Source organism: Melanostigma gelatinosum (assembly GCF_949748355.1).
Source record: "Melanostigma gelatinosum genome assembly, chromosome: 8".
Taxonomy (NCBI): domain Eukaryota; kingdom Metazoa; phylum Chordata; class Actinopteri; order Perciformes; family Zoarcidae; genus Melanostigma; species Melanostigma gelatinosum.
This window is the reverse complement of record NC_136641.1, coordinates 9,779,191-9,794,292: the sequence shown is the minus strand read 5'-3', so window position 1 is coordinate 9,794,292 and position 15,102 is coordinate 9,779,191. Positions and strand designations below refer to the sequence as shown.

The 15,102-nt window shown below is 42.1% G+C and overlaps 1 protein-coding gene across 1 annotated transcript; it reads right to left on the bottom strand.

The window, feature by feature from the left end:
* Positions 1 to 856: 856 nt before the first annotated feature.
* xpc (xeroderma pigmentosum, complementation group C) lies at positions 857 to 13,296 on the bottom strand. Its single transcript, XM_079272927.1, has 14 exons — positions 13,048 to 13,296; positions 9,563 to 9,874; positions 9,280 to 9,376; positions 8,643 to 8,727; positions 8,388 to 8,545; positions 8,100 to 8,220; positions 7,887 to 7,976; positions 6,248 to 7,126; positions 5,946 to 6,106; positions 4,965 to 5,046; positions 3,946 to 4,077; positions 3,611 to 3,780; positions 3,002 to 3,095; positions 857 to 2,831 (listed from the first exon to the last, which is right to left on the bottom strand). The coding sequence occupies exons 1-14, from the start codon at positions 13,157 to 13,159 to the stop codon at positions 2,511 to 2,513; spliced, it is 2,814 nt and encodes a 937-aa protein (XP_079129053.1). The 5' UTR covers positions 13,160 to 13,296; the 3' UTR covers positions 857 to 2,510.
* Positions 13,297 to 15,102: the final 1,806 nt, after the last annotated feature.

Genomic DNA, 15,102 nt, shown 5'->3' with positions numbered 1-15,102 from the left:
GAACAACCACGCAGGCTATATTACAGGAGTGTCAGCGGTTCCTTTCATATGAATAGCCATGCATCCAAACAACTTGGATTCATCTTTAGTTAATGGCAGGATTTCCTTTTTTTACGACTTTATAAAAAATCTTATTTTCCAGTGTATCTTAAGTGTACACATATCTACATGACAAAAATCAAATGAAAAACCTCTGCTTTCCCAATGTTGTTTCCCCATACTTTTGTTCTTCATAATTAGGTGAATATTGCAAAAAAACACATATTTATATTAATGAAATGACACACCTTAATTCCTTAAATACACACAGCCTCATCTTAAATCAAATACAATTGACTGTATTGATATCTTTGATATTCAAATGATATCACATCCCCATCATTCCCCATATTGGTGATGTATTTGTACATTTACTCAAACTGTTCCTTTATAATACACTGTTCAATTATTACCTCGCATGTACAGCAACTTAATTATTATCGTAACTTTAACATATATCTGAATATTTTAAAGTTTAGACATTATTATATAAAAACATGTGCAGTGCAAAGTGCTCTTGTTGCCCTGCAGGTGCTGCTGCTCTGCAACCGGATGGAAACATTGCACTCAAAGTGTTTTCGCTCTAAAGGTATGGGACCGGTGGCTGTATAAACAATGCATTACCCTCTGCGCTGCTCCTCAGCAGCGCCTGAGTGACACAGAGGGTTGGGCCACCGGGTTTAATGCTTTGATAATTGGTCTTGGATGGCTGAGAAGGAACATACATCAGAATCCAAGCGGAAGTTTGGTGTTTATGCACACAAAATGTCATTCATTAGAGTTCAGTCAGTCATTACTGGTGTACAATTACACACATATTACCACAAAATGTTCTTTGGAGTACACTGTGATTTTTGTGAATGTTCACTGTAAGGAATTGTCCAAATTTCTTGAAAAATATTTAAATCTTGTCAGGAAGCACGATTAGCAATATTTTTTAGTCCTACGTCATTTGTTTCATCACAGAATTTGTCATGGTTTTTTATGCTAGACGTGATCATTTTAAGTTCAAACTTTGTTTTAAAAACATCCAATAAATGAAACAAAAGCAAACCGGGTCAACAAAATCTTTTTCATTTAGTTTGTTTTGCTTTTAACTAGTGTTATTATATCTTAGAAAAATACTTTTCATACAAAAAACGGTTTACCATTTTAAATACAGCCCGCTGTATACAAAACACAAGGTGAGAAACAGTGACAAAACTGTGACGCGATGAGTAAGAGGCTGAATGTGAGAGCTGATCCAGAATACAGCAGGAACTAGTGAACCTCCAGGGATGTAGCAGCCTAACAGGGAAAGAGAGGTGCAGTACAGTATTTGTGAGAAAAAGCGTGAGCTAAGAAATCATTTACCAACTTCTTAACTGCAATGTTCACGCTTAAACCTCAAATGACGAGTTACATGGTCCACATGTGCTTCTGTCTGTCTATCTGTCATAAAATGTGGATCCAACAACCCCAAAATAGTGTGACTAGTTCCTGAAAACGTGACAACCAGGAGATAAAATGTTTTCACTTTCCAACAACAATACAAGTTCCTGTTTTCATTGATTCAAGCTACACAGAGTACAAGTCAGTAACAGTGGCTGTGGTCCAGTTGGTCGTCACAGGGGAAACATGCTTTTTTGGGAATTAGATGAAATGAATCAGTAGCAGGTAGTGGATCCACTAGGTCCATTAGCCTGTAGTGTTTGTAGTGTTGTTGGCACACAGGGTTGTTTGTGTTTACTTGCCACACAAGCCGTTAATTCAAGTCGGCATGAGCTGTATTTGCCGTTTTGTGTGCTGAACTGAAAGGGAAACCATCACCACGGGGCTCAAACCAGCGCAGTACTGATCAAGTTTTGGAGCACTGAATACTAGCAAGATGGCTGAGTGTATCACAGCAGTCGGGGTGAAATGAAGCGCAGTGCATCTTTAGCCCATGTTTAACACACATCTGAAATTGTAAAGACACCCGTTTTCACATTCATGTTGAGTTTGTTCTCTCCCAGGAAACCTGATAACACTCTTCGTAACAACAGCATACGTGACAATTTGTCAGATTTGATATTCAAGTTCTGTTTTTTTGCTCCATGGCGACTTGGCATGTACTGTATTTCTACTAAGCTCTCATATAAGAAGCTAACAACAGAGTACATGAGCTCAGGGGAGGATGCACAGTGATGGTGGAGAAAGAGCAGGTTAAATTCATGTATTACCACCACTGGAAGAAACAGATCAGTTCACCGTAAAACATTCCTCTCCTTCTTCCTCTCTTTCTTATAATGTTACAGCCAAAGGTTCCAAAGTTGACTGAACTTGTAAAAAGTGATTTTAAAAATGTGTTACACCTGAGGCACACTTTATCCTGCCTTCAAGGAATGTGACCGTCTCCCAAAGTAAATATCAGGAGCAGTCAGTCAAGTTCTTATTTGAGAGTAATTATCCTTGATTCAACTAAACTTAAGAAGGTTTTTGGCTCCCTGACATCACACTTTCTCAAAGGGGAACAAATGTTTCTCTTGTCCTCTCTTCTCTCGTTTTGTCGTCGTCTTCTTCTTCAGTCCGCTGATGCTCCCTCCGTCCTCCTCTGCTTGTCTGTTCTGGGGCCAGGACATGGCCAGAGTCTCAGACGCCATCTTAGCTGAAGGACTTCCAGCCTCAACCTCCTCATCTGACGAAAGCCCGCCGGCCCCCTCAAGGATCCCCAGTCGCTGGTCCTTCTTTCCGTAGCGCTGTTTGAGTCTCTCTCTGATCAGGAGCCCCTTCACCAGCAGAGTCCAGTTGGAGATCACCCTCTTTTCTTTTTTCTGGAACGTGAAAGGGAGGAAAAGTTAAGGTGGTGTTTCGATGCCAAGCAGGTTTTAAACAACGGCTTTTGCTTGAAAGTAAGCTGGTTCTTCTTTACAGAAGTTCTCCCCTCAACTGCACAATCACCATAACTGCACACACACACACACACACACACACACACACACACCTCTTTCTCCTTCTGTTTCTGAATCTCTTGGTCTTCCGCCCAGGCCGCTCTGAGAATCTCCTCATGCTCCTCACACACGATGTAACCATCAGTCCTGAAGCACACACATTTAACCACACACTGTATATCAGAAGCATTTCATACGTTTTCATGACATCTGCTTCTTTGGTCTTTCCGTTTTCCAGCAGTAGAGGAAACTACTAAGGTTGTGCGGGTAGATATATCATTTGCAGACTTTGGAGTGTTTGTGTGATTATTTTAAATATTCAATCCATATCATGCAAATGCAAAGTAGTAGTTTTAGTGGAAACCTCCCTGAGCATGCAACAGAACTAACAGCAGCAGTGTTTACAAAGCGTGTGCCTCAAATTCACACATCTAATTGAGAACAATACATTTCTTTTGACACACTTAATATAAATATTGTGTCAGAGATCACGATTAAAGTACTTTCTTAGGATGTTTAACATGAAATGATGATGTATGTAATGATTTTCTGTGTTCTTACAGGTGTTAGAAAACTATCCTACACGTGATAAAAGCAACTGTTAAACTGTCTAGCACGAAAGAAAAAAAGAAATACAAGAAAACCGTCCAGTGTTGTCTTACACAGCATGCGAGTATCCTCCATGGAAGTCGAAGCCCATGACCGCAGGGGCGGCGTCCATGTTCAGCTTCTTGGCCACGCGGTGCAGGTTGGGCAGCTTGAGGTGAACACAGCCCACCGGTAACATGCAGGGCTTGAACAGGTAGACGTTACCATAGTCGTTACGGGGAACCTGGAGACACGGTCACAGGAAACATGTAAACAACACTGCACACATTTGACTTCCTCTGAATATATTGGTTTCTCGTTCAAATTAAATTAATATTTAATATCATCTGCTGCTACAGTGACCGCATTTCCTCCCAGTAATCATTCTAGTCCACACAAAGGCGGTTACCTTCCCATCCACTGCTAGAGGCGGCTGGTACTCTTCAGTCTGCCATTCTCCAAACAGAGCCAGGTCATTCTCCTCCTTCTGCTCAGACGCCATCCTGGCTTTGCGGGAACGATTAGAGAAGCCCCTCACCATCTGAACGAGAGTGAGACAGTGGAGCCTTTCATACACATTGTCTCGTTATCTTCTCAGTTCAGTCATACAGCAAACAAACAGTTTGAGTCCTACATCAGTGTCAAAGACAGCTGAGGCTGAATAGCTAATATGTCCTACTGTGTCACCGCAGTAAGGTCAGTCTACTAAAACGGTCTGAGTGTAGATGAACATGTAAATTGTAACATGATGGTCTGCAGGGTTTTTTCTTCTGCAAAGCACTATTTTACATGTTTGCATTAGCATCGTGTCTAAGCAGTGGCCACTGGCTGAACTATTTATTCATTCAGTTTGCTGCCAAAACACTTGTCACCATCATCAGTTCATTGTTACAATTTAGACAAACAGAGGTATAACAGCATCATTGCTCCCCAAAGTATTCAATAAATATGTAGATTTGCATAACTGTCTCTGACAAGATCTTAGCTTTGCAAATTCACAAATTTAACTTTGTTGAATGTGTTTTGCTTTACATGCTTTTTCTTAAATCATAAAGTAGTCATGCATTGATGAGGCATTACTTCCTGAGCCCTGCATTACAGTTCATCTCAGTATAATCTGTCGAAAAACCATCGTGACTTTTGTCTACACAGCAGAAAAACAAATACGTTTCCTCTAGAAACTGAATATTATGCGACGCAGTAACCTTGCTCTTTTATTTTGGGTGATTGTACCATATTTGGTAACATCAGCCAAATAAAAGACTGCTGGACTGATTTCGCAAGAGTGGAATTAAGTAAGAGAGGAACAGAAATGACAGAGAAACAAACACACACAGAAACAAACTGAAAGAAGGGAAGTGATGGATGGAAGAGAAAAAAAAGAGAAACAAATAAGAAGAAGAAGAAGAAGAAAATATTCCCACTCACCTTAGATGGTTCCTCTCCTAGTCTGACAGTCCGTGCCTCTTTCAGCCAAGTGTCTTTGGAGTGGAGCGTGTGCACACAATCCCTAAAGACAAAGAGGATTCTAATGTCAATGTTGTGAAATATTATAATTTGGACTGAATTTGCCTCAAGAATTGAAAGTTTTTGCTCTTGGCTTCAGCCCAATGCACACACAATTTATTTCGGTTGTATCTGTAAATGAATCTGTATGAACAGTGCCCAACAAACAACAACAGTCAGCAGCAGATATAATTTACTGCTGTCAGATCACTTGAACATTTGAACTCCACAGGTTAACTAATCAAACAGCACCACCAGGTGGACACCGATGCTCACAGCCACAATTAATTCAGACACGCAGGTCATCAACAGCCGTGTCTCAATTCAGCTGATCTTCCAACGCACCCGGCCAATGAAGGTGGGTCCCACACACAGAAACTCTAGTCCTACCAGAACAAGATGGTCTAACCTCCCAGACGCCAAAACTCATGCTGCATTCAGGTGCTTCCTATTTTAAAGTGTTATGACCAGGACCACTGTCAACTGGGACAACTTCCGCGATGCCCTACGGTGCGAGTGGTGATGTTTTAGTTCAACACACGGTGACCGTCTCGCAAACCTTCTACCAGAGGCTGGTCTGTGTATCCGTACACACCCCGTGATTCACAACGAAAAACAAACTGGGTATTTTATTCCTGGGTTTTAAAGGAGGCGTTTGCCTTATTTCTTCTTGGTATTCTTCATTCTAGTTCAAGCGGTAAATCAACCACCGACTGATGACCACGTGTGCAAAAACCTAGAAAATAATAAGCGGTCACATGTAGTTTTCCCACTTTAAGGGGACTTGTGTGAACATCTGATTAGTGTACAAATGTACTGAGGGCTGAAAAGTATACATGTCAAATTCAACCCAAATAAGACCGCACTGCACTGCACTGCACTGCTGACTGTTTTGCCACTGACCTGGAGTACACCGGCTCTCCCCTGCAGTATCCCAGTACAGTGGCAGTTGACGGGTAGATAGCTTCATATTTCAGCATGTGTCTCTTTAAGGCGTACATCGGGTGGTTCTTGTACTCCGCTATTGAGATGGGCAGGGGTTTGTTCAGCAGTTTGTTCTGGAGCTGGACGGCCAACATGGGGACAAAACAGAGAGAAGATCGTCTCAATGAGTACAAATGAGTGTGAAAAATAAGATGGAGGTTGTTTGTGTATAAGATAAATCACTGGATCTGTCTGAATGTCTACACGTCTCTCTGTCTCACCTCCTTTTCCTCCTTTATGTCCCTCTCGTCCTCGGGTCCAATGAACGGCTCAAGCGTCTCTTCCCACCAATCTTCAGCCACCCGCCTCTTCCTGGAAGATGTCAACGTGGTGGGGTCGTACTTCCTTCCCAAGTCCTTCACAAAGCCGTCTCCGTCCACCGACACCACGTACGTGATCGGCGCCGTTGCATTCTGGGAGCAGAGGTGAGGCATCCCGACACCGTGCTCCACGTCTACGCAGACCCAGGAGGAGGTTTTCACCAGATACACCTCCAACCACTCGTCCGCTCCGGGCCCCTCATTCTTCCTCCTTCGCTTTGTTCTGTTGTGCATGGTTCCTTCTTCATCATCATCTTCCTCTTCTCCCTCCCACTCTTTGCCCTCCTCGTCTTTGATCTGTTGTTTCCCTCCACGACTCCTTCTCTTCGGAGCTGCAGTGTTCTTGCTGTTTGTCACTTTGGCTTTGCTCTTTCCTTTCCCCTCCTTCCACTTTGTGGATTTAGCGCCTCCCTCTGAATCCTCACTGTTCTCCTCACTGGTCGCCTGAAATTCCTCCTCTTCGCTAAGCCCCTCCTCCTCCTTTTCCCCTCCGCTGTCACTTTCTTCCTTGTAGCTGACTTTAGAGGCGATCCTGCGACGTTTTGAGTTCTTTGGCCTCTGCCCTCCCGATGTTTTAGTCTTCTCCTTTACCTCGTCACGCTCCTCCTTTATTTCTTTCATCTTTGCTTTCTTTCCTCCCCATCCTCCTGTGATCTTTCCCCCTCCAGCTGGTCTCTTGGTGCCAGGTGAGACCTTCTGCTCAGGGGAGGTGGTCTTGGAGGTTTGCTGGCATGTGTTGCTCTTTCCTGGGGCACCGGTAGAACTTCTTGCCCCTTTGCCCTGCAGAAAGGACATTTAGATGATGTGTAGAAGAGCAGAAGACTCTAAAAGTAATAGATAAACATTTAACAGAACCATAAAAGTAAGTTAATGAATAAATGATTGAAACATCAAGTTTCTGCTAACTTACTATAGGTATGAATGCAAACTTGACCATAACGACCTAAACATTGACAGTTCCAACAGTATGAAAAACAACAACTGTAACCACATACAATTCGATATCATTCACGGTGATAAACAAAAAAATGATTTCCCAATGAACTTAAGTTCATCAGTAAGGCGCTGGAAAGGTCGGGAACCACTGGTACAGACTATCAGCAGGTTAACTGGTGAACAGAATGATTGCTTCTGATATTTCTGTCTGATATATCCCTAATTCTAATGATACAGTTAACTCACAGAGATTTTTCTTACATTCTCAACTACAAAAGGGAGTACCAGGCTTACATATCAAATCATACAAACATCAGTGAATCATCTGTTTTCTATCTAATGATTTCAAAGACCTTGTACTAAAAATGTACACGATACATTTTAACAGAAAGGTTTCAGCAATTTTATTGATGAAATCCTGTTTCATGAATAAGCAATGCTGAATGTGTCAGTATTTAAGGGGAACAGATTTCAAAATCTGTATTTAGTTGTCGGCCATCGTACTGAAAACGTGAGCATAAAGGCTGAGGACAGAGTTCTCCGTACATTAAAATGAAGCTAATGGCTGAGTGTGGTCGCTGTAGCTACGTCAGTACGGACGTACCTTGGCTGATGGGGGTTTGAGAGGAATCGGCTGCAAAGAAAGAACCAATCGGCAGAAGAGCTGCAGGGACCTCAGGACCAACAGGAAGAGCTGCAGGAAACACAAAACACATATGAGCATAATTATTGAACCGGATTATTCTACCTTTGAATGTTCACTCAAAGGCTGAACTTCACTTCTTTAATTGGACTAATCGTGTTCCAAAACACCAACATATGTCATCTCCTGGTGGTTTCTGGCAGACAGGCTGGCCAGCCGCCGCTCCAGCAGAGCGCGGAGGTTCTGACGCTCCTCACAGGGAAGACAGGGGTTGAGGGTGAACGTTGCGCTAAACCTGAAAGGGACGAGAGAGAAAATATAAATGGAAATGGAAGATACAGTGGTTATTACACCAAGGTAATGGTGACTGATAACGTGACGTTGAGGACTCTGTTTTACACATTCAGACATGAAAAGTTGCTTCAGGCACCACGACACACGTCATCTTTGACGAGCACACACCATTTGTGCAGTCCAGAGAGGTAGTTTTGGTCGATGCGTTCCTTGGCGACCACGCTGAAGTGGGTGGGCAGCAGCGACAGAGTGATGGCCAGCAAGTCCGGCTCACAGCACAGACGGCCGCGGAAGATCCCACTGGCTATCAGGCACATCACGTGGACCTGAGAGACCAATCAGAGGTTTGCAACGACCCAAAAAAACAATTCCAGACACAGAATAAGGAGACAGCGATTAAGAAGAACACGTCGGTGTTTTCACCTTGTGCGTGTCGATCAGCACGTCCTTCTTGTATCGGTTCACCATCCGCCTCATATAAGTCTCAAACTCTGCCTTCCTCTTTTGCCTGGCCAATGAGAAATGATGATTATTATTGGAGTAAAACAGACATTTCTCCACAGTGTATACTGACACACAAATCTATATATAAATATATATACAAACTTGCACCCGTTGGCTGTTGAAATGCATACGCTGCATGATTGTAATCAGACAAATTTGCAATGGATTTGTACAAAGATGCAGTGAGTCAGCAGGTTTGAAATGGATCAATTCAGGGTTAAGATGAATGAGAAAATAATCACTTTCACATGGAGTTAGTCCACGGAGCCTTAAGGAGCTCTCGACAATCGAACAACTGGTCATAGAATGGAAAACGTTCTTTAGGCACTCTATGGCAGAACAGGAAGAAAAGGTAACTTTCAAGACTAAAGATGTTTGTTGACGCTACTTGGAACTGTATTTAAGATGAGAATAAATATATATATATATATATATATATACATACATACATGTAGACATGTAGTAGATCATAAACAGAATACTGACACAGATCACTATTTAAGAAACAAAGCTGTCATTCATCTTTTCTTACACTACTACACAAATGTCCGCTTACTTCTTCCTGACTTCTGGAGTCTCGATCTCTATCTCAACGGGCTGGGAGGGCAGGACGGGTTCTGGTGGTTCAACTGGACCCAGCGGCTCAGAAAGCTCTGGTGAACACAGACACACTCAATTATTTTGTCACTTCTGTTTCCTACTTTCTCCCCAACATGCTACAATATATCAGTGAAAACAATATTCTCCAACTTTCTTCTCACCTTTTTATATCAAATGAAAAAGAGTTGGAAATGTGTTATCAGACACAACGAGCAGGTTTCTGCTGCTCCCTCACTTACCTTCCACTTCCTCCCAATCATCCTCGTCTTCGTCACTATCCTCCTCCTCCTCCTCCTCCTCCTCTTCTTCTTTCCTGGCTTCCTTGGCGTTCACTTTAATCGCAGGCGCTGCTGAGGTCACCATGTCAAAGTCCTCTTCACTGTCACTCCCCTCCTCCTTCTCTGGCGACTGGAAGTATTTACTGGTTTTGACAGCAGTTGCGGTCGTAGATGTGGTGGAAGACGTGTTCCTTGGTGCTCGTTTTGTGGAGCCACGTGGTTTGGGTTTGACCTTCCTCTCCAGCTTCTCCTCTTCATCTGTGATGACATTACCTGGAAGGACAGACAGAACGAGATAGGTTTACGCGACAGGATTTGAGTAATGATTAAGACAGAGTCGTTTAAAAGGATACGGTTTGGTTTTCAGTCTTCTACTTCTCACTTTTTCTGTCCTTCTATAGTTGGAATCTTTGTGATGTAAAGCTGCTATATTTAGCATCAATGAATCTCAACCACATTAATGCAAAACTGAAGTATGATCCTGTACGAACAAGATCACCATTGCCTCTGCATTGCATTTTATGTTGTGAGAAAGTTAACATTTAAAAGCAAATGTGTTTAAATGATTAGTTTAGATCAGCGGTTCCCAAACTTTTTAGGCCGCGCACCCCCTTCTACATCCCGACCGGGTTCGCGCACCCCCCCCCCCCCCCTTAATAAAAAAAAAAAAAAAAAGAAGCAACAGAGCCTTTTAAGCCTTCATAGCCGCATAAGAATCGGACCAATGAGAGAACAGTTTGCTCGCGCGTGGCATTTGTTTACAAGATTTAGTCCGCTGTTAAATGTTGCAGTGTGAACACAAACCGAACAAAGGAGCAACTGCAACAAAGCAAACGAACTGAAGGTGTGAAAACGCCCTGAAACACTGCAACAAAGTTTCAATAACTTTCAGTGACACAAGGCGTCACTTTTAAAGAGCAATACGGATGTGAGCACACACGCACAGGCTCAGAGGCAGATTATCACATTTAATTTACAATTAATGACCGACTAATGCAGCCAGGATGTCTTCGGACAAAGCATCGATGCGGCGCGACACAGTGTCGTTGGACACCGGGATCATGTCCAACTTTTTTGCTTCTTTCTCCCCAATCATACATTCCACCATCTCTCTGGCAGCTGGCAAGCACACGTCTTCGGCGATTGTGTGCGGTAGCCCCTTTCTCGCTATTCTGTAACCAGATATGAAGCCCGTAGTGCGTCATTTATAGACCAACACATGAATGAGACTGCAGTTGTTTTTGGCTGTTTTGTAACTCCTCCAATTTCGATATAAACAATGTAAGGGGCTTTTGACTTGCACTGGCATGCTTGGTGTTCAGGTGGCGACGTAAATAAGAGCTTCAGACTGTTAGCCAGAACCTCACTGCACACCACGCACTGTGGCTTTGGGGAATCTGCGTTGCCAATCCAAGTGAAGCCCAGACACAGATACTTTTCATCATGTTTCCTCTTTTTTTCCCAGTCTGATGCTCTCTCTCGTTTCCTCTTTTTTCACCTTGACTCCGCGATGGGCCGATGTGCTCCCGATTTGTCTGTGCTATCCCTTCCTCCTTTTGGTCTCCTCCGTCTCATCTTCCTCCCGTTAGATTTCTTCTCCCGGTCTCTCCCCAACGCACCTCTCCGTTCCCCTCGCCTCCGATTCCTCTCTCTCTCTGTCCCTCTCCTCTTTTACGACTGATAGCTTCAGATGTCCCACCTGACAGTTTTTAAATTAAAATTACATTTTTTTTTTATATTTAATATTATTACACCATCAGACCGCCATTACACTTTTCCTCTCGCGCACCCCCTAGAGGCAGCTCGCGCACCCCCAGGGGTGCGAGCACCCCACTTTGGGAATCCCTGGTTTAGATTAAAAGCTAAATGTGAATAAACATGTATCAATAGAAATCAAACAGTTCAATGTTGGTGGTGGTTGAGTCCTCACAGCAGGAAGCAGAAAGGCTCATGGGAGTTACGGTTGCAGTTTTATGAGTCACTTGTCATAAAACATGAAAGTCATAAAAATGCAAGAAAAACAAGCTGCCAATCATCTCAACCAAAGCCTCATTTGTAAATAGTAAATACAGTCTGGTATCAATGCTGCTGCTGTTCAAGAACTCTACACAGAGAACATTTGAGAGCACGCTGCTGCTGCTGCACTTATTGTGTGTTTTTATTATACAGGAATGCCTAAATGTGCATTTTAAACTGTGACAAGAGCAGAGAGACACGCTTGAATTACTTGAATTAAGATGCAAAACATACAAATTAGACCTCACTGAGAATGATGCATCTTCTCAATGCTTATTTAAAAACAAAATGCATGCAAAACATCTGCATCTGTATGGTGCATGCTTTACACTCAGGACAGAATTGGTCCCCATGTTCATTTCTTTTCATTCACTTCTATACTTTATATTTGTCTGTTTTGTTGTGTATTTTGTGTTGTTTGATATGGCGTCTTGACAATTAATACATTTCAAATAATAATGTATACGACAGATGTGGTCCCTTACTTCCACACTTACAAAAACAAGCTTCATGTTTTGATGAAGTGGAGCACAGATGTGTATCTGGGTTAACAGATCCACTCAACTAACCATCCATATCACCCGCACATGCACCTGCACTCCGGCTGCTTAATAACAAAACAGCCATAAGTAGGAATCATCAAACACTGAATAGGGGCTTTTAAACTGTTGAAGACCCCCTTAAAGATAACGTTGACAGCACTTACAAAAGATAAACATCACTTGTTGAGGTCTTTATAAGTTGGTGAATTCTCTACAAATTCTGTGAATCATCTCTCTCCAGGTCTGGGCAGTAATTCGATATTATTTGTCAACTTTCAGTGTAATCATATTGTCATGATATATATATATATATATATATATATATATATATATATATATATATATATATATATATATATATATATATATATATATATATATAGTTTATTTTGTCTGATCTGATGTATGACAAGTGACAGCATAATTGTATTTATTTATTTATTGATTGCATTACACATCTTTAACATTACGACATATTTCCGATATCACACTTCATGATGATAATGGCAAAGTATCGCAGTTTATTATATCTGATGTGTCAGTCATTGACATGTGTCACTGAACCTACTTCAACAAGACTGTCATGCAGTGATACCTTTAGTCTGCAATGACAACCAGCTATAACTCATATCCTACAACCATATAAAACAGGATGCATGCTTAACTTCTCAAATGAATGTATTGTATGCATACGCTTATAGTGGGAATGAACAAACTGCCCCCTCTTACTTTACAATCTGAGTTATTCTCACGCAGACAAACACAAGTAGTTAGCAGGCAGAATGTGGTTTCCGATTCATTTTTCTGGATGCAGACTTCACACATCCTGTGCAGCAAACAGGGAGGATGAGAAGTTAGGCTCGATACATAACTCCTGGCTTTTCATACCTGCATCTTTCTTCTTCGCTCTGGCTTTGGCTCCGCCGCTCTCTGCCTTCGGCACCTGCTTCGGTTTCTTTGTATCGGCCTCTGTCTCTGCGCACCCTCTCCGCTTTGCCATTCTCTCTTTCTGTCCTTCCTCAAACTTGTACCAATAAAAATCACTTTCTTTGAATCCAAGCGTCTTTCGGCAAAACTAGACCGGCGGAAGTCGCTCAGCTCTGCACATGATGTTGTGTAAGAGAAGGGGAACAGCAGTTATCCAACATTTCCATCTGCTGATTTCATAAGTCAAGAAAGAGCACTCCGTTTGTTTTGGAGGCAGAATTCAGACGTCACTTCCGCTCCTTCTTCTTCGCTGTTAATATTGCACCTGCACAAAGTCGCCCAACTTGCCTTCTCCACTTAACCCCCCCACCCCGCCCCAAAACAAATCTCCTATCAGCTGTTGAGACTGACGCACATCCCTGCTGCTATCTTGACAGTTTAATATGTAGTTTGTGTTTTTTTAAGCGACGTAGGCTAATTCCACTTCATGGACACTGAGGGGCGATGTTGTGCCGTATATGAGGTTTAACTGCAGCAAGTCACAGATGAGGTGTTCATCCTCCTGATGTTAAAGTGTCATCTTGAGATTTGACAGTTTTGCAGTGACACATATATAACGACTACATCCGTGGGGTTTTATAAAAGAGACACTCGTGCCAGGTGGCTACACAACCGTCTGTCAACAATAGCATCTGTTCATTTTTTTCGATTTAAAATTTGTCCAGAGGGATATAATGCGTTCAAAAGTAGAATAATTCAGTCTGTAGATCCCCAGCTGACCTTAAAGGGCCATACCAGATTTTGAAAAATGGTGCTATATGGTGTAATATACAAACGTTACATCAAATAATGTAAAACCACCAAAGCCATTTACAGAGCTCTCAATGTCAGAGCCGCAGTTCCATGACATGTTTACTCTAACAAAGTGACGGAATATAATTTATGAAGACCTCACTACTGATCTCTTCAAATTTCTCACACATCAGTAATTTATGTCACTTTCTCTCGTGATATGAATATTTATACCACATATTTAGTGAGCCTAGAGTGGTAATAATGCAATTTTCAGACATATAAGAAAATAACATAATTGATGGATTCTTGTGCACATTTTATTTCAGTATGATGGTGAATAAATTCTACAGTGTGCACAGAACTAATGGCTAATGGTCTCATGTTGGGCAAAATCCCCAGGCTTTAGTAGCCAGCTCTGAAATAGTCACAGGCAGAAACGGTACTTTTATGTTTGCTTGCGTACAATTTCAAGTCTTCTGACGCAAAAGCAGATGTGGCAGATTTACATCTCTATTTAATTCTATTCTATTTTACTTATAAGTGAATGTGTCGTATAGGTAAAAGTGCAATGTTTCACGTATCTGCATTTTCCTCTGGGATATGTGTCCTATGATTCTGTGACAAGGTTTTCTGATTTTGTTTTGTATAATTTAAATGGAACAGAGCATCACGTCTCACTTCATCAACAAAAATATCTTAATTTTGATTTGCATTGGTTTCCTACCAACTGTGTCAGGAGGACCTCAGACTCGCTCTCATTTACTGGCTCAAGAAATGACAATATTGTGGATATAGTCTCTCTGTTTCAGCCATTTCCTGTGAGTTTCAAAGCCTTTCATTTCAGTTCAATTTAATTTCCATTCTGCTCTGTTGTGACCCGTATCGATCGTGTTGTGATTCTGTAGCAGATGTATGTGTTTCACTTCAGAGAGCCGTCTGTCAGCTGATGCAGTCTGACAGCTTCAGACTGACTCACTGCAGTATAGGGCTTGATGGGACCAGGGGACCATTTCTGTCCTGCAATGTGTGGATGCATAAAGCACGCACAATACATATGCATACTGCATATATGCATAAATGAATGCAAGTTTATGTGTGGAGTGCGTGTGCCTCCATATTTCTGTGACAGGTTTTCACTTCATGTCCTCCTGGATGTGTGCATGCATTTATTGCCTCCCTTGAGCATGGAGGCTCTTGAGAATGTGCTTGTACATATAGTTG